At 40.1% G+C, this 20,121-nt stretch overlaps 1 protein-coding gene across 7 annotated transcripts in view; it reads right to left on the bottom strand.

Moving 5' to 3' along the window:
• Positions 1-1,125: 1,125 nt before the first annotated feature.
• CAT (catalase) overlaps positions 1,126-20,121 on the bottom strand; it is a 46,822-nt gene continuing 27,826 nt past the window's right edge. The window contains exons 10-17 of one of the 7 annotated variants that reach the window (XM_054025489.1): positions 18,494-18,627; positions 16,821-16,928; positions 15,381-15,467; positions 13,303-14,901; positions 2,929-3,114; positions 2,466-2,617; positions 2,297-2,335; positions 1,126-1,565 (exon numbers count right to left, since the gene is read on the bottom strand). In XM_054025489.1, the coding sequence (XP_053881464.1) occupies positions 14,836-14,901; positions 15,381-15,467; positions 16,821-16,928; positions 18,494-18,627 (395 nt within the window). In that variant the 3' untranslated portion in view covers positions 1,126-1,565; positions 2,297-2,335; positions 2,466-2,617; positions 2,929-3,114; positions 13,303-14,835. Of the gene's footprint in view, positions 2,618-2,928; positions 3,115-10,376; positions 10,546-13,302; positions 14,902-15,380; positions 15,468-16,820; positions 16,929-18,493; positions 18,628-20,121 lie in introns of all 7 variants that reach the window. The other 6 variants (XM_054025487.1, XM_054025486.1, XM_054025488.1 and 3 more) reach the window with 6 other exon arrangements.

Genomic DNA, 20,121 nt, shown 5'->3' with positions numbered 1-20,121 from the left:
AAGGGCACCGTAATAGGCTGTGCACACAACCTGCGCTTGGGCCCCTCTCTCAAGTGACATGCTTAGTACTTTTCCCAGGCCTGAAAAAGAGCTCTCTTTATAGTTCAAAAGCTTGTCTCTCTCACCAACAGTAGTTGGTCTTTCATAGGAATAGCTCATCAGTTTGAATCTATTCTTACAATATGTATCTATGTATGTATGGCAGCCTCAAATCCTAAATCTTTCTGAATTTTAATCTACTTATGTCTTAGAGTTTTTTACATTTTTCAAGTATTTAAAAACAAAAGGCCAGATCCTATCCCCATGGGTGACAGGTATAAGAGGCCAGAGGATGTTAAGCCTCCCCAAACAACCAGCCCACCGCCTTTGGAGCATGCCACCACCGAAAGGGCACCCAGGCCGTTGCCCTGCTGGCTGGCTGGTGGGGGGGGCACCTCAGGAGAGGGGGTGAAAAGGTGCTAGCGGTGGGCAGGCGTGGCCTCAGGGGAGGGGGCAAAGGGGCATGAGAGGAGGACAGAGGGATCTGAAGGAGGGGACAAAGAGGCATAAGTGGTGGGCGGGGGGCCTCAGGGGAAGAAGCCAAGCAGGGCTGGGGGTGGAGCATGGGTGGGTCTGTTCGTTTTAGTTCCATAACATAGAATTCTTAGTAAACATCCTTATTAAACTGCAGCTATTTCATATGACTTTTATATTAGAAAAAATACAAAAGGTCATTATTTACAAGAAAAGTTAAATGGAGTAGAATATTGGTTAATCCTGGCCTGATTTTATTCTGCAGTTAATTAAATTGATCTGCAAGTGTAGAAAAGAAATCCTTGCATTTGCATTATGTGCATAGGCATTAGCATTATATTACAAAGCATTATCAGGGATTCTTTGGGTCAGACACGGTCATAGGTCCATCTCTGTTAGATGGCCATGAGTTCTGTAGGGACAATTCACAGGTATTTGCAGGCAGTTGGTAGTAGGGTCAGTGAGCATTAGGATCTGAGAAAAAGGCAACACTGACATTATGTATATTCAACGTTTTTGTATTTTCCTATAGCTTATATTTCTAAATGGTTACCCTTTAAGTCAGTCACCAGACTAAACACAGTTGTGTGAAAAAGTGCACCATTTCCAGCATGATATTTAATATTCTTTAATCCCCACATAGATACAAACAGTCATTCAAACAGATACAAAATGCCCATATATCCTGAACTTCATGTTCTCAGTCTTTACAATACATATATCCTTTTTTTAATTCACATTTCCACATTGATGTTTTCATATGAGGGTGCTCAAAGTTAGGCTCCTAAATCCATATTTAGGCTCTTAAACAAAAACAACTTCCACTGAATTTAACAGTATTTGTGGGTGTCCAGCACTTCTGATCCCTTTTATTTCAATACCTAATTAAGTATTATGGGGCTGAACTTTAGGTTAAACATTTTAGCCTATATTTGTAAAGGGGGTTTTGGAGTGGACACAGTAGCACCAAATGCATCTTGCACAGTACAAGAAACTGAGTTTGCTTCCTTGTGGGACTGAAGTTGACGTGAAGAAGTTAACAAATCAAGGATCTATCAATAAAGAAAAAGATATAAAAAAATCTTGGTTTTAAAATGAAAAGACTTTTTGTAGACTATGCAATGGTCATCTGAACTATACACTATAGACTGAGCTAATCTCAAAACTCACTGTCACTTAAAACCTTCCCTGCAATATGTTTCAACAGAGCATATCACAGCTCTGTACTTAATTGGACCAATTTTCTACCACTGAAACTTAGAGAGCAATATGAGTCTCAAAATCCTGTCATTATAGTTTTAAGGATGTGGAGTACAGACTGATTGGTGTAAGTTATAAAATGGAAGTATCAGCAAAAAGTAGAAGAAGCTCAGAATGATGGTTTAGGAGAAAGGAAGTCATACTTGTGTACTTAGTACAAGAAGTGTACAATGTGAAGCTGTACTCATATGTGAGAGCGTGTATAACCATTTACGAAGGATTGAAAGAATCTCATATTTCTATCTGAAATAGCCTACTATATAAATATTACCCCATGCACATTATTGTTAGTAAGTCTGGTAGTGTCTTAAAATAACTTTTACTGGATCTATTTCGAGTCCTAAAAGATTTGGGGCCCAATTAGGAAGAATGGCATTTGATTTTGCACACATGCCATCAATTAAAGCTTTGCCACTAACATCATAGTGAAGGGTTGGGCTCTACAACATCTAATAATTGATCTGTGGTTGCAATGAGGTATGTGATAGCGAGAGTGTCATAAAATGCATATGTAATTATTTACCCCAGTAGAGGATCTGCCCCTACAGTGGTCTATACAGTTCTGTAAAGAGAAAGGCCATGAAGGAGTGATGAGCAAGACCAGAGTGATATGAACAGCCACCTTTATATATAAAATAAGGCAGACTGATATGGATCTGTGTCTGAGCAATATGAAGAGTCCCCAGACTTACCTATGGTATTTTATCAGAGAGAGGTTCAATACCTGATGGCACGATGCTTGGTCAAAGGCCAGCTGTTCTACCTTAGCAAAATAATCGGCAGCATTCCTGTTTAAGATGAGTTTGTCCATAGCAATTAGAGAATAATCTTTGTGAGGTTAAACCTAGAAAACATAACATAAATTGCAATTACTGTATGTTATGTGACCCAGCAAGAAAAGTATAAAAAGACTCAACTACCTAAAAAAAAAAACAATTATGCCTGGCTACATTTTGGAAGTAAGCTTTATCATGGTAACAAAAATTACATTCTAAAAATGGCATCTTTGCAGAATGATAAAGAAATATACATATAGAATGTTAAGAGAAACTATATTATTAGAGGAAGGCTCTATTGCTTGTAATGAAACAGCTACAGTTATTTGAAGAATTGTGTTAAAATGCAATATGCTATATACATTTGTGTCAGCGTTACCTTTGTTAAATCAAAGGGATTAAACAGAAATTTTTCTGCTGTCTCAGATATCGTGACCTGAAGTAGAAACTCCAAAGATGGATAGTTTTCATTGGCGATAACATTGTAAAGGTCACACACTGTGTAATAAGGATTATAAAGGACTGATATTCCTTCTTCTTTGACACAGAGAATGTCCTCATCAGTCTGAAAGCAATATAACAAAGACATGATGCTAGTTAAAATTTATAATAAAGCAAAATTAGCTAGAAAGTATCATACAAATCAGAACAGCAAACTTTTAGGAACTATCTTATATATGCCACTTTGAAAATCTGAATACTGATAGGGAAATAAATGCATTCTGAGCAGCATAACAGAAACCCAGCCCTTTAAATGAAAAAAACCAATATATACTACAATTCGACAAAAATATTGGCTGATGCTTTTTAAAGATATTTACATTTGCATTTTCATTCATGAAATTTCTAGGGCTTCTTTTCATTTTGTAATCTCTAAATATATGTCTCCATACCCCATTACATGCATACACCCTGTAAGAAAATGTAAGCTACACCCTTTTGTATTGTAACTTCTTGTTAGAGGGAGAGCAGCCATGGAGAACAGGAAGGAAGGGATTTGCTGGAATCAGCTGTGTTTCTATATATATGCAGAAAGTAAAGCAGGGGAAACAGCTATAAGTACCTCCTCCCAAAAAAACAAACAAACAAAAGATCTAGAGGAGAGGGTGTGTCATAACTATAAAGGGAAGGGTAACAGCTGTCCTGTGTACAGTACTATAAAATCCCTCCTGGCCAGAGACTCCAAAATCCTTTTCCCTGTAAAGGGTTAAGAAGCTCAGGTAACCTGGCTGGCATCTGACCCAAAGGACCAATAAGGGGACAAGATACTTTCAAATCTTGGTGGGGGGAAGGCTTTTGTTTGTGCTCTTTGTTTTGGGAGGTTGTTCGCTCTTGGGACTGAGAGGGACCAGACATCAATCCAGGTTCTCCAAATCTTTCTGAACAAGTCTCTCATATTTCAAACTTGTAAGTAAACAGCCAGGCAAGGCGTGTTAGTTTATCTTTGTTTTCTCAACTTGTAAATGTACCTTTTACTAGAGTGTTTATCTCTGTTTGCTGTACTTTGAACCTAAGGCTAGAGGGGGGTCCTCTGAGCTCTTTAAGTTTGATTACCCTGTAAAGTTATTTTCCATCCTGATTTTACAGAGACGATTTTTACCTTTTTCTTTAATTAAAAGCCTTCTTTTTAAGAACCTGATTGATTTTTCCTTGTTTTTAGATCCAAGTGGGTTGGATCTTGATCCACCAGGAGTTGGTGGGAGGAAGGAGGGGGATGGTTAATTTCTCCTTGTTTTAAGATCCAAGGGGTTTGGATCTGTATTCACCAGGGAATTGGTGACGGTCTCTCAAGGCTACCCAGGGAAGGGAATTAGCTTTGGGATGGTGGCAGCGGACCAGAGCTAAGCTGGTAGTTAAGCTTAGAAGTTTTCATGCAGGCCCCCACATTTGTACTCTAAAGTTGAAAGTGGGGAAGCAGCCTTGACAGGGTGTTGATAAGTACTTGAAGCCAACATGGAAGCTGTCATGACAGCCATGTCTCAACTATCAAAGCACAGGGGTAAGTGAGCTGGGATTATATGGGACAGAGCCCTCCATTTTGTGTAAATTGGCTTAGGCCCATTGAAGTTAAGTAAGTCAATGTCTAAGACCATCAATAATGCCACATCTGAAAGCCATGTTGCAGACACTGTGAAGACTGTGTATTGAGGCACTTCAGGGTGCATTACTATTTGCTACCAATAGGAGGGGTTGGAGCTTGCACTAGTTTGGGGAGTTTCTACCTGGGGAACTTGTAGCTCTCACTAAGGCTAGGTCTACACTACGGGGTGGGAGGGTCGACCTAAGATACGCAACTTCAGCTACGTGAATAGCGTAGCTGAAGTGGCGTATTTTAGGTCGACTTACCTGGCTGTGAGGACGGCGGCGAGTCGACCGCTGCCGCACTGCTGTCGACTCCACTTCTGCCTCTTGCCGCAGTGGATTTCCGGAGTCGACGGAAGAGCCATCGGGGATCGATTTTATCGCGTCTTCACTAGACGCGATAAGTCGATCCCCAATAGATCGATTGCTACCCACCGATTCGGCGGGTAGTGAAGATGTGTCCTAAGGGAGAGGCTATTCTGGATTTGTTTCTGACAAACAGGGAGGAACTAGTTGAGAACATGAAGGTGGAAGGCAGTTTGGCTGAAAGTGATCATGAAATGGTAAGGAATGGTAGGAGGGAAAACAACAGAATAAAGACAGTTGACTACAAGAAGGCAGATTTTAGCAAACCAGAAGTTCTTTCTTCAGCTATAGACTGCAGGCAGTGGAGGAAGGAGCAGAGCATAGCAGATTTCAATGAGTTAATTCAAATTAGCTCCCTAGAGACAAACTGTGGTGGTTTCTGCATGTTTGTTAACTGCCTCCAGTAAAAGTTTCTCCCTATTGCCCTGCTCTGGGAATACCAGGCCCAGCAATAGGTAAATTTTTTTCTCACTTTGTGTGAGAGGAAGAGCTTTCTGAGCTGTGGGGGATCCTGAGCCTGGAAGGGGTGTCAGGTAGAAGGGGGAAGGATTCTGAACCAGCAGATGGATTTTCTGAGCTAGAGAGAGTTGGGGAGTTTTTCTTGGGAGGGAGGAATATGAGGTGGTCTGAGCTGGGGTTCTCAGGCGGGAGAGAGTTCAGAGCTGAATGTTTGCCTTCTAGCTGTGGAAAATTTAAAAAAGCAAGAGGAGGGGTTCTCAGTCTGGGAAAATGGGTTGGGAGAGATTGTTACTGAGATGGTGAGAACTGCAGTGTTAAGGAGGATCTGAGCAAAGGGTGGGATGGGTTGGATTGGCAGAAATGAGTGCAGGGTTGAATGGAGCCAATTTGTGAATAGGGATATGGGTGAATTGGTGAGCCAGCTGGATGGGAGGGGAATGGCTGGGAAAGAGCTAGATTGGATGATGAGAGGTTGGGACTAAGAGAGAAATGCAAGAAGTGTCATAGAGAAATAAATACTGTTTTATGTCCCCTTACTCTTTACCCACTTCCCCACAAACATGCTTCTCATGACACCTCCAACCTATGTTTGAAAGGATGGTAAACCTACAGGGGAGGGAAGGGAGCCATAGCCCTCTAATATGCCTGGTTGGTTCTGTCAGTGGGCTTCTACAAGGTGGTAAGCTCTCCCTTCTTAATCCAGCAAAATATTTAAGTGACTAGGGGAGAGGCTATTCTGGATTTGTTTATGACAAACAGGGAGGAACTAGTTGAGAACTTGAAGGTGGAAGGCAGCGTGGGTGAAAGTGATCATGAAATGGTAAGGAATGGTAGGAGGGAAAACAGCAGAATAAAGACAGTGAATAAAGACAGTGGATGACAAGAAAGAAGACTTTAGCAGGGGCGGCTCCAGGCATCAGCGCAGCAAGCGCGTGCATGGGGCGGCAAGCCGTGGGGGGCGGCCTAGGGGTCACTGTGAGGGTAGCAGTCAGCCACCCTTCAGATTCAGCGGCATGTCTGTGGGAGGTCCACTGGTCCCACGGCTTTGGCGGTGGGCACGACAAAGGCGCGGGACCAGCAGATCACCCGCAGACACGCCGCCAAATCTGTCATGCCGTCGAAGGCCACCTGACTGCCATGTTTGGGGCGGCAAAAAACATAGAGCCGCCCCTGGACTTTAGCAAACTCAGAGAATTGGTAGGTAAAATATTGTAATCCCTGAATGGATAGTCCTGTCATTGCCACTCAGCAAATTTGTAGAAAATAAAAATAAGGTGGACCTAAGTTGCCTGTATATGAAAATAGGCACAAGCAGCTCCTAAGGCTAATGCTGAATCAATCTGCAGAGAAAAAAATGTTCTTTTGGAAAAGCTTTCAATCCCATGACATAGCCCTGAGACATTTATCTGAAAGGCTGATTTGTTTTATATATATATAAATCTGATTAAACTGAGTTTTGAAATATTAGAATAAATCCAGGGGAAAGGAGTGGGCAGAAGGCAGGTATGGCAGTCAATGGGTGCATAATAAATGTATATTATAACTTAGCAATTTATCACATAAATATCTATCTCTATCTAAAATGCCCTCAGATACCCCTACGCTAATTACACAGCCTTACCAATAATGGTATATCAAATAGCAATTGGGGTTCTTTTTCCAATGTACTCAAATACCTTTACATTACAATATTTGCTGATATGAACCATTTCAAAATTGCCAAAGGCTCCTGAAAAGGAGAACCCAAAATCACATTTATATGTCATTAGATTCCAGGGATGATCTAAAATGACCAATGCCACACCTTTTATAATAATGTAAAGGGTTATCATAACCAAAGTCAGATGGATATTAACTAAGTACCAAGATACTGTGTATTAGCTGATCTAAGGAATGCTTATGTACAATTTCACAGGTCAAGCTATGTCTGTTAATTCTTTTCTCTCAAGGTAGAGAGCGAAGTTGTACCTACTAGTGAAATGGATCATGCTGTAATTTATGGATTGATAAATCATCTCCTTTATTGCGTAGCAGGCCTCCTTGAGCCAATTGCCACTAGAGTCTTCTATGATCTCCAATGTATATTAGTATTTTTTATTATTGTTGTTGTTTTGCACTAGAAAACTAACTGCATGGGTATCAGTGCAGAGTTTCAGCAAAATAATTTTCAACATACATCCTAAGGGCCTATCTACATTTCACATACACCCACATTATGTTACCCAGTTACAATATGGTTGAAACTTGTCATGTAGCTGAGATCTGTGTTGTAACTGGGATAAAGCTCAAGGCTTTAACTCAGCTTTACAACACTGCCAAATCACGCGCACTGTACAGACTTAGCCATGTTGCTACAGATTCCCCTAAATGTTGCTATTACAAATGGGTTGGGTCTTTACATTGTATATTTTTTATTCTTACCCTTTACTATCATTTTTTACAACGTTGCCTCATTGCTTATTACACAGACTTGATTGCTCTTGATTCTTTGGCTTTCCTGAGCGGCTTTTTATAAATATAAATATCCTTCCTTTGAAACCCACAAGTTCCTTTGGCATGCACAACTCTCTTGGGAATCCTCTCTTGGTCCAAGTGAACCATATCATCAGTGAAAACTACATCTTAAATAAGAAAAGGGCCCCATGGCCCTACTGTCATGATGTTAAGCTTATCTCCTACTGAGTTCCCAGTCCCAGGGTCAAGGCTACCAGCTTCTACTTTAAAACAAAAAAACAAGAGTTGCACCAGTGGAAGTAACAATGTAACTCCTATATGATGAAGATTAGCTAAGCAATATAGTACAGTGAAAGTTACCCTGAATATACAGAATAGTTCTTGAAGCTATAGGAAAAATTGCTTCTAGAATCAAGGCTAATCTCTGCTAACATTCAAGACAGATTCCTATCTGAAATAGGAAGATCACTACAAGACACATTCCAATTACAGAGGGGTATCTGTGTTAGTCTGGATCTGTAAAAAGCAACAAAGAGTCCTGTAGCACCTTAAAGACTAACAGATGTATTGGAGCATAAGCTTTGGTGGGTGAATGCCCACTTCATCAGTCGCACCCACGGAAGCTTATGCTCCAATACATGTTAGTCTTTAAAGTGCCACACGACTCTTTGTTGCTTATTCCAATTACATATTTTTTTGGACTTCAATAGAGAGAATCAACATGCAATAACAGAGCCAACAAGTTATCATTCAAGTGTTCTGTACCATGAGACTTAGAAATGATAAACAGTTGTTGCTGAAAGGTGCTTCTTATCTTTGAACTGCCAAATGAGCCTAAGTAAAATGGTTGGTGGTTTTTTTCAAACTATATATATATGAAAAGTTAATCAAAAAACCAAAGTCAATCTTCTGCTTGAGCTAAAGAAGCAATTGATAGAAGGTGGCTGTCTTATGTCCTATGTGGGTCTGCCACTAGAAGGGGACATGACACACAGTTTGCCACTGGGTTACACAGCTATTTTGAGAATGTTGGTTAGAAGGGTGTCTGGATTCTGCTCCTCAGTTAGGGAGCAGAGTGCGATAGCCAGAGATTTGGCAGTCACTCTGAAAAGCATTGTAGTTCATATTTCAATCTGCCACATTAAAGACCAGAGTCTATTTCCAGCTCTTGAAGTGACCTTGTGCAGCCTCTTAGTTACCTTCTTTGGAAAATAGGGGGATGAGAGTTGCTTCTGGGATAGAGATAACTATGAAGTGTACAGAAATATTAAAAGTACTCAGTAGAAGAGGTGAGATCAGACCCATAATACCTGGGCTTTGTGCCTAGAGCACCTTCACCTAGACCAAAGTGTACTTTGTGGGGGAAGGTGTTTACTTTGTGCATTTGACAGAGTGTGTTGTCAATTTCACCATGACCATCATGTAGTCAGTCAGTCTTTTCTCTGGATGAAAAGGCCTTTATTCATATACATACTTACACAAGGGAACAAAAAACCTCTTAAATTAAAATGCATAAGTAAATAAATAAATTGGAAGATGCTATTTCAAAGGAGCATGTATACTGGAATGTCTTTGAAATCAGTCAATTAAAAAATCAATTTGACAATGTTTAAGATTTTTAGATTTCTATACAAAAGGATGGGGCAATGCACCCCCAGCTTTTACTGATCCGAATGAGTTAAGGGTTGCAGCATATTGTTAGGTTGAGCCATGAATCTGCAATTTTGGCTACTTAAATTGGTGATTCTCTGCAGTAAACGAAAATTGTAGTCCAGGAGGACTTCAGCCTTTAGACTAGAGATTACGCTTACCTTACGTAAACTGCAGGGTGAAGGTACATAGGTCAAATGAATGCATTCTTATGAGTTTTACTGTGTAACAGGGCACTGGAGTATGCAGCGTATGTGTGTGTCCACTGCTCTTGTTAAGGCTTTTGGGTCCTTGAAGCCTGAAAGCTGTAGTTGCAAGTCACATATTGGCTTCCTATCACTTATGCATGAAGTGGAAGATACCATATCACCGACCAACTCTTCTCCCGCCACTAACATGCCACTGTGGTGCTCTGTTCCTCGGGGGAACACCCTACACCCCCATGTTCATCTTTATAGAATGACTGTGTGGTATCCAATGCAAAGTTTGTCATGTTGGGTGTCTTTGGAAGGCTCATGATGCTCTGAGCATGATTGTTATAGTAATTGTTACAGTAATGTTATGGGTTATAATTTCATGTATATAGTTATGAGGCTGAAAATGTATCCTCATGGCTTAAAATAAGCCCAGGCAAAAACTCTTCAAGAGCAGAGAGGCAATTCATACCTCCTCAGGGCAGGTATGGGACAAACCTAGCCCAGCTTCACAGGAACAAAGGACGCCGGCCTAGGCGGCAACAAAAGAATCTGTTAGACTCTCGAGGGAGTCACCCCTCTTCCTTTGGTCAGTTTGGAACTGTGATGAGGTAATGCTCACCTGACTCTGAAGTGGTGGGGGCAAAGCCAAGAGGGAAGAAAGGACATGACAAAAGGGAGAGACGTTTGCCATACTCTCTCTCTCTTCCACCTACATCTACAGACATCACCACCAAGTGACTGAAGCGCTGATCAAAGGAGAGAGCCTTGCTGAAGAGCAACCAGCCAGCCTGTTGTGAGAAGCATCTAAGTTTGTAAGGGCATTGAAAGTGTTAAGATCAGCTTAAAATGCATTTTGCTTTTATTTCATTTGACCAAATCTGACTTTTTATGCTTTGACTTATAATCACTTAAAAATCTATCTTTATAGTTAATGTTTGTTTATTCTATCTGAAGCAGTGAGTTTGGTTTGAAGCATGACAGAAACTCAACTTGGGATAACAAGCCTGGTGCATATCAATTTCTTTGTTAAATTGACGAACTCATAAGCTTGCAGCGTCCAGTGGACATAACTGGGCACTGCAAGACGGAGGTTCCTAGGGTTGTGTCTAGGCCCGGAGATATTGGCCAGTGGCATTCGGTTGCACAATCCAAGGAGCATCTTACATGCCAGAGGCTGTGCGTGAACAGCCCAGGAGTTGGTGTTCTCACAGCAGAGCAGGGTAAGGCTGGCTCCCAGAGTCAAGGATTGGCGTGATCTAGCAGATCACCAGTCCAGATAACACCAGAGGGGAACATCACACCCACCCATTAGAACACTGGGGTCTATGTACTGGGGCTGTTTGGCCGAAAGATTTGGGAGTGGGGTTTATGGAGAAAAACTATCTCACAGAAGGATTGGTGCCATCCTTGGCACAGGACAGCAACAGGCACTGTGCAAGCCTTATTGGCAGAGAGTGGGGACCAGCCCACCAGAAGGGTTAAACTCCACATCCTCACAGAGACTCCCACTAGCTCACAGTAGCACTTCAAGCTGATTAGTGGCTTTGTCCTCTGTTCATTAGGCTAGAGAGCATGACGATGATTACAGCCCAGTGGTAAGGATATTCTGCTGTGAGGAGGCACTCCCAGGTGCCAGTCCTCCTGCTCTACTGAATATTTAATTATTTTTAAAAAGTGGAAGAGCTTCAAAAAGACAGACCCAAATTCAAACCTTTCCTCCACATCAGGCAGAGGATACTGAACCCAGCATTCTCATTTCCTGAGTGAATGCTCTAACCGCTGCACTAAAAATTCCAGAAGGGCACCACCTCCTCTGGTTGTTTTGTGTGGGTTTAGATGTGCTCAGAACACATCTCCTGGATTAGGTTCCAAAGACAAGAGAGGCAGGGGAATGTCTTGTTTGTGAATCCTGCTAGGGCATAGGCAGCTGCATGCATACCTGCCACTGAACTTTAGGAGCCATGGGGACTTTAATGGCAGAAAATTATGTATCTATAGACTTTAGGCACTTAGGGGGTTATGCAGCAGCTGAGTGTGGTTTTTGTGAAGGCCATAGGTGCCTCAAGGTTGAGTTTTGTGGCTTAAGTCCCATTGTGAACTCTACTCCTACGCTCTAGCACAATGCCAAAGTTTGTTTGTTGTAGCCACTATTCTTCCTGGACTTCTTGGGGTATGTCTATGCGGGGGGGGGGGGGGGGGGGGAGGGAAGGAGTAATAAACTCTGAGGCATCAAGTCTCTACAGACTCGGGCTTGCGCTGTGGTGCTGAAAACAGCAGCATAGAGGTTCCCATTCGGGCTGGGGATTAGGCTCTGAAACCTGGCAAGAGGGCTGGGATTCAGAGCCCAGGCAGGATTATCTACATTGCTATTTTTAGTGCTGTAGTATGAGCCCCACAAGCCTCAGACTCTAGACCTGGGCTCTCAGACTTGCTGCCATGGGTTTTGTTTTGGGCAGTGATGTCAGTTGGCGTGCATGCGCTCTCTCCATATACTGCACCGGCTGTGAAGATAGCTGCCTCAGCAGACCTCAGTAGTTCTGCTCAGAAAGACCAGACTCTGTTTGATGGCGAAGGCACTCGGCCAGGCTGATTGCTGACGAAGCACAGTATCAGTGCCTAATAACCTCTACAGGTATACTAATGCATGTATGCCCATAACAATGGACTCAACTCAGTCAGCAGTAGGACTTTCTACTTCCCCCTAGGCTGGACCAAGGTATCCTTCCTATGATTTCTCTTTTATACATTGATACAAACAAGTTATGTATTACACTCCTGATATGGTTAGTTACCAACCCTACACCTTGTACCTGCTGGTTCAAACAAAACATTTTCATCTAACATCCTGTCCTGTCCTCCAATCCTTGTTTTACACGGGGGTTGGTGTGTTCCTGAACTTTCTCCTATGTTTGTGTTTATGTGGGGGTGTACCTGTACTAACCTTCTCGAATGTATACATTAATACCCTATACCTAGTACTTCTTAGGAGTGCTTGTGTTTTTGCAATGCTCAGTGTTTTTGCCAAGTTCATGTACCAGACTGAACTTGTAAGCAAGCATTTGCTTTATGATTGGGCCTGACTTTTGCTGACTTTGGTTCAAGCCTCAGACCTTGCACAGGCCCCGTACTCCAGGCTCTCTCTCTCTCTAGTACTACAGACATTGCCTTAGTGGTTCATTCTGGTCAAGATATGAGACAAGTGAATTGTCTAGATGCACCACAACTAGAAACTTTGATTTCCTGTGGAGATTTAATTGCAAGCTTTCCCTCCTATGCAACCAGAGTGCAACAGACTCCCTTCTACTATGCCCTTCCCAAGCCAGGGTCTCTATCCTTATCTATCTACTATTTACGCAGGTTGCTTTTCTGTGCACAAAAGGAGCATAGAGTTTTGTTTGTATAGGAAGCAGAAAATAATGATTGAGAGAGTAAATAACTACCAGATAAATAGAAAAACAATTATAGGAAGAGTAAACAGGCAAAGAATGAAATGAGTAGTTGTGTAACTACAAAATAGCAATGGAAGAATAGTCAATGGAATTAACCTTTTGAGAGGTCACATGGTATCTGTAGGACACGGAATCCAGGTTTTTCTTAGAAAATGAGCTGCTATTGAAACAAAGGAGATTAAAAGTGAATCTTCCCTGAAATAAAATTGAAAAAAGTATGAGGAAAAACTGAGGGAATCTGGAAAACATGTCAAGAACAATAATTCTCATATTCCAGGCATTAGAAAGGTAGAAGGTAAAAATATTTCTTTTCTTCAGCAAGCGCTCCCACAGGCCACCTCAGGTTAGAATCAAACCTTCCTCCATTTATTATGGAGATATTCACTGCACTATGTAAAAATGGTAGGAAAATGCTAAAGCCAGGGCTATGATATTTAAACTACTAAAATTCAATAATAAACTCTTAATAATGGATTAAGTCTTTTCTTTTGATATATTATTGCAATATAAATGTTAAATAATATAACCTAGAACCGGAGACTCCACTTCTCCCTCACTCCCTTAGAAACAGATCGAGTATGAAATTATAAATTTAATCTCAAAGAGCGAACTTGAACAAGTGGTTCTGGTGAAACTTTATTACATTATCCTTATCTTAATACTTTTGGAAAATCATCAATTTATGTAAAACAGTGAGCTGTATGAATTCAACCAGTGACAGTCAGAGAAAGGTGCAAGCAGAATACTGTGTCTATTAAAGAAAGATTGAGCATTTCTTCCAGCTCCTGTTTTCATCAATGGCAAAACTTCTATTGAGCTAAATAAGAGAAGGATTTCAACTACTTATAGCCTTATAAAAAAAAAAAAGAAAAAGAAAAAAAAAGAAAGCCACATTTGATTAACTGCAAGCAATTTTATTGTAAAATCTAAACTGTAAATGATTAGAAACAAAAATTACTATTTTCCATTAATACCTTCCTTGCATAAAATATACCCAACCCGATATTTTTATAAGTAAGCAAAACCAACTTTAGCCTTCAGTTGTTATTCCACCTGGATATGAATTAACTACTTTCAGATACATTGTACTGCAGGAAACTAGAGTTAAGAAAGAAAGTTACTGTATGTATATGGGTTCCTTTACTTTTAAACTATAATGCTCACATTACACATACTGGGTAATTTATTTTTGACAACATCAAGTGAAGTTCTATCAACTTGAACACCCTATTAGTTCACTTATATTGATAATCACAGTATTTATACAAGTTGTTTTCAGTAGTTTAGCCAGAAGTTAGGGTCCTTACCTCAAAAACCAATTGAAACAATCTTTTCATTTAAGTATTGAGTTTAATTTCCAAAACTAAACAAAAATAACTTTTAGCCTTAAAAAGAGATCTGCATAAAATCATTACCAGCCTAGAGCACTACTGTTAGAAAGTACTAAATTATTAGTCAATCACTTTCGATTGCAGACATAAAATTAGACACTTTATTACTGCATCAAGCCTGAAAGGCATTTATAGCTTGTGCGGACATCTGCTACATTTGTTAATGTCTTTGACAGCTTATTCTCCAGTTAGGGGGATGTAAAATCCATGGACGGACCAACTGTATGTAGCATACAGTTTACAGGTTAGATCGTTCCTTTGCAGACATGCGACGTGTAGATTGTGTATACGTTCTAATCACATCCTAAAAGCAACATGAAATTAATTAGGCTACGAAAAACACATTTAGGGCAAATTCTATTAAAAGAAGTTTCTTAAATTTGAATGCAGTCAAATCAACATTTTAAAGAAATTAACCAGTGCACATTTAGTAAACAGCACAAGTGAAACATTTTGTTTCGTAATTACCATTTTATCCCTTTTCCTTTAGTCAATTTTAGCAGGTAAGGTTATCATGTGCTAAGCTAACCAAAGTATCAAGTACATGCATGAACACCTTCTGAAACATAAAACCACTAAATTCAGTCCTTGTAATGCACCAACTAATTTGGACCAATTAGCATTGCAATTATCTCATTATAGGACTATCAAAACACTGAATTATCTCCAAGTTTAAAAAAGAAACCTCTATTATATTCCATCAAGGTAGAGATTTATGAAACAAGCTAAGGTATTCAGTCAATCAAAGCCTTGTTAACTAGAAAGAAACCATCCCTAACATACCTGTTTGCCAGCTTCAGCATTGTATTTGTCCAGCAGAGCTTGAATACGGGCACCATACTCAGGATGAACATCAGTGAAATTTTTCACCTGAAATAGTAAGGGAAGTCAGGGCATGGACAGACAATTTCATTTCTCAGTTTCACATTCATGCTTGGTTCTTGTCAATTCCTAAGCCTGCAATCAATATGCAATATCTAATAAGAATTATCAACAATTCCCCAAATCAAGCACCAGTTCATATCAATAGACCAGGTAGCAAGGAGTGAATCATAGGTATTAAGTCACCTAGGACAACATCCTGATTTGTTTAATTTGCAGTAAGCATTGCACAGGTGTTTTCCATTGGGGATGAAGAAGCCATTCTTCTTCCTAGCACCATTAATGCTATTCTCCTGGATATTTCAGCAAAGTTAAATTTTGGGGAACTTTTCATCCTCCAAATAAAACCTTTATGGCCTTGATCAAATGAGGGTGGTCGGTTTTTGTTTTTGTTTTGAGTAAGATATCCGTATTTTAAACACCCAGTGCAAAGCACTTATGCAGTCCGTTAGCCCACCCCACAATACAAGAAGCACAAATCACTATACTTCCACATTTGTGTGTTCAAAGTATCAGCTCATCATGCTGCCAGCTTTAGCATTCTCCTTGTTACTTATGTACAAAATCTGGTCATTCTTCGCATAAAATAAAGAACAGATCAACCTTATTCTCCAAAAATACAATTTCTGACCTTCTCTTTTCATCTCCAAACTGTTATATTTGCAAAATTTGTTGATCAACTGCAATACTGTAACACACCAGCAGAAGCTAGACTTAAGCTAACACAGTAAGATGCTACAGTAAAAGTTGTATCATCTGGCACTTTACTAACCAGAAAGCTCTAAAACCAGCACTTCTGGTATCCATTAAAAGTCTGGTTGGCATGGGGCCAGCAGGCTCCCTACCTGGCTCTGTGAAGCTCCCTCAAAGCGGCGACATGTCCCTGCTGCTCGTAGGCAGAGGAATAGCCACTGGGGCTCCGTGTGCTGCCCGCGCCCTGAGCGCTGCCTCCACAGCTCCCATCAGCTGGGAACTGCGGACAATGGGAGCTGCGGGGGCAGCGCCTGCAGGCAGAGGCAGTGCGCACAGCCGCCTGGCCGCTCCTCTGCCTAGGAGCGGAAGGACATGTTGCAGTTGTGGGGAACTTCCCCAGGTGAGCACCGCCCAGATCCAGCACGCCGAAACCCCTCCCATGTCCCTACCTCAAGTCCCCTCCCACAACAAAACTCCCTCCCAGAGCCTGCACCCCACACCTCTTCCCGTGCCCCAATCCTAAGCCCCCTCCTGCACCCAAACTCCCTCCCTCCATAGATAAGTATAACTCTTAGTTAACCAAAATTTTTGACGAATTGGCACCCATTATTCCCCCAACATGACAGATAAAGCTTTTACTGTACTTACAGCTTTCTTCTGGATGAAATGTTGAGCGTCTTTAAGATGGCTAGCAATGTTCTCACACAGTCTTTGGCGTTCATCTTCTTTCAGCACTTTGGTATAGAACACTCTCACCTTAAGATCAAATTCTGTAGTTTAGTTTATTTAAGGCAAGGCCAGTTTTTAAATTGACTATCAAAAGCTATCATTAATAATAGTTAAACAGTTAAAGCTCTGGTCTTTAAACTATTACAAGAAAGCATGAAATACTGGTTGGTATTTTCCCAGCACATTCAAACTGCTTCCCGCCATGATGTACAACTCTTAAGTTTTTAGACGAGGGAAGGAATAAGAAAGAGGCAAAGAGAATGACATACTGCTGATGAAAGTAGCACTTCCAAATCAACATTAGAGTAAAGATGCAGCCATTCTACTTCCTAGAACCATTAACACTATTCTGCTGGACAGTTTAGCAAAATTAAATTTTGAAATTTTACATCTGCTTTACAAGACAAGTCAATATTTACAAATCAATTTTAACTACTCTTCTAGTTTCTAAAATTAATATTGGACTATTTCAGGAAGTAACTGTTACAACTGTATCTTTCAATTACATATTTCTCCTTTATGACACTATATGTAAAAAAAAAATGTACGAATGAGACTTGCAAATGTACTGGCAACAGTGTTTCTAGTGGTATGTCACAAATTCTGTGTTCACTGCTGTTTGTCTAATTACTTTATCTTATATAGCAATGTGATCCAGTTCTGTTGGAACTGATTAACACAATGTGATACAAATGTTATAGTTTAGATATCTGCAGCAACTAATTACATCAAGCTTGGAAAAAAATCAGGGCTAAATTTTGCATCTGGGTATTAGTGTTCAGGTTGGCCCCAAAAATTTACTATTTGCATTACGTAGTGTAAAGAAACATTTTTTTAAGGTTCACTGAAATGACAGTATTCTAAGGAAAATGTGGTACTTAAGAGTTGGGGTGGTGTTACCAAGATACCTAGAGAAAAATGATGAAATATGGAGAAATATGTTCCTGGTAAAATATTGGACTTCATATTCTCTTGGTATCACACTGCAATAAAACAGGTGATCTCACTTTTGCAGGTGCAATTTTGCATGCTTCAGTCTCAAAGGCATGTACATGAAAATTTGAACATGTCATGTCTGGTGAGTTGAACAAAGTGCTGTGGAAGAAGAATTTGAGAGGAACCACAGAACTGTATGTCTCCTGCTCTGTGCGTTACCCGCATTCTGCCATATATTTGTAAGTTGCACTTTCACAATAGAGATCACACTATAGTACTTGTATGAGGTGAATTGAAAAATACAAATTAAAAAATAATATGAAGTGAGCACTGTACACTTCGTATTCTGTGTTGTAATTGAAATCCATATATTTGAAAATGTAGAAAAACATCCAAAAATATTTATAAATTTCAATTGGTATTCTATTATTAACAGTGTGATTAATCACAATTAATTTTTTTTTGTAGTTAATGGCGTGAGTTAACTGCAATTAATTTGCAGCCCTACTTGAAATGAATTGGCAAAGATCTTTCAAGACCTCCTCAGAACTGTACTTGTAAGTTTAGGCTAGATGCTTCAAGGGAAAACCCACATCCAGATGATACAATCAAGTTCCAGGACAGACAATATAATAAGTCCTTTTCACATAGTTTACCTGAGACACATTATCCTCATTTGCACTATTGAAGCGCTGCACATCACAACATGTGACAGACATGTGGCTCTCCTTCAAATTGGGCTGATCTTCAGGACCAGTAAAACTGTTTGGATAATAATTTGGGGCACCACCTTTAAAATCAAAATATCAGTCCTTTTAGTTTAGATTAGGAGTCAGTGAAATTATAAAGCACACTTGAAGGAATATATTCAAACTGATTTAGATAACCCTTTTACCCTGTTATCATGGCTATATTTCCTTCGCTTTCTTTGTAAAACAACTGCCAACACTTTGCCTCACACTCTTCAAAAGTGATAGCTCAGCAGTTACAATATCCTGCAGCCTCAAACGCATATCTGATATAGCTGGTTGAAACTTGGAATTTTGAACATTTGTTTTTGTTCTAAATTGGAACAAAAGCAAAATTTCCTGTGAAATGGAAATTCTGAAAAAAATAAAATAGAGTATTTCAAATGTCAATCACATTAAGCACTATTAGTACAGGTGTCATGAAATAATGCACCCAAAAATATAAAAAAAGTTAGTTTTGAAACAATATTTCCATTTTTCTGAAATGACTTTCGCAAACAAAAACATTTCCAAATATTTTGGAAAATTTGTTTTTGTGGAAATTTCTTTAAAAAAAAAAAAAAAAAAAGAAAAACCACAACCCCAGTTTTGTCCAAATGATGTTTTTTGAAGGGAAACTGTCAACAAAATTTTCCAACCACCTCCAATATCTGAATTTGAATCTACCTATTTCTCATTTCTTGAGTTTTCTTAAAAATTTCTGGCATTAAAAATTAAGGCAGGATCTAAACCCCACTCCCTGTGTGGAGGGAACCTGTTCTGTGCAAAAAGGAGGCTCGGTCACCTGCACATACAGGCTCCCATCCCATCTTTTTAATGGCTCAATTATGCAAGATGCTGAATGCTCTGACCACAGTCACAAAACACTTGAACACATGCTTAGCTTTCAGCCTATGGAGTAGTCCCATTTACTTTATATACCACTGACTTCAATGGGACCACTCACATACCTAACAGTTAATCATGTGTTTGACTGCTTTGCTGGATCAGAGGCCAGAATGGTCAGCACCTTGTAGGATCAAGGCCTGTGGGAGATAAAAAGGGTATTTTAAATTGTTGAGCACCAACTAACTTTATCCCAAAACATACTTAAATATCTTAAATTTACAGTCTAGCAAAACAAGAAATGGCAGGCCATATCTTAATTCTCTCTCAATGCCAATTCAGGGATGCTGCTCCCACAATTTTAGTCAAATGGGGTTCATCATTCGTAGGGAACACCACAATTAAAGAAACAAAAAATCTATTAATAATGACTACCAACAAAAGCACTGGTATGGACAGTGCTGTCGATGGGAGACACTCTCCCACTGACATAGCTTCCATCGCTCACTGGGGGTCATTTAATCATGCTAACGGGAGAGAGCTCTCCCGTTGGCATAGAGCGGCTACACAGGAGACCTTACAGCGGTGCAGCTGCAGTGGTACAGCTCTGCTGCGGTAAGGGCCGTAGTGCGGACATAGCCTTATTGTCTCATGGATAACCATAAGCAAAGGAATTTTGTTTAAGGGTTGATGAATCCTGTTTGGTTTAT

Source organism: Malaclemys terrapin, chromosome 4 (assembly GCF_027887155.1).
Source record: "Malaclemys terrapin pileata isolate rMalTer1 chromosome 4, rMalTer1.hap1, whole genome shotgun sequence".
NCBI classification, from domain to species: Eukaryota; Metazoa; Chordata; order Testudines; family Emydidae; genus Malaclemys; species Malaclemys terrapin.
Note: the sequence above shows the minus strand (reverse complement) of the source record. Positions and strands in the feature narration are given on the sequence as shown.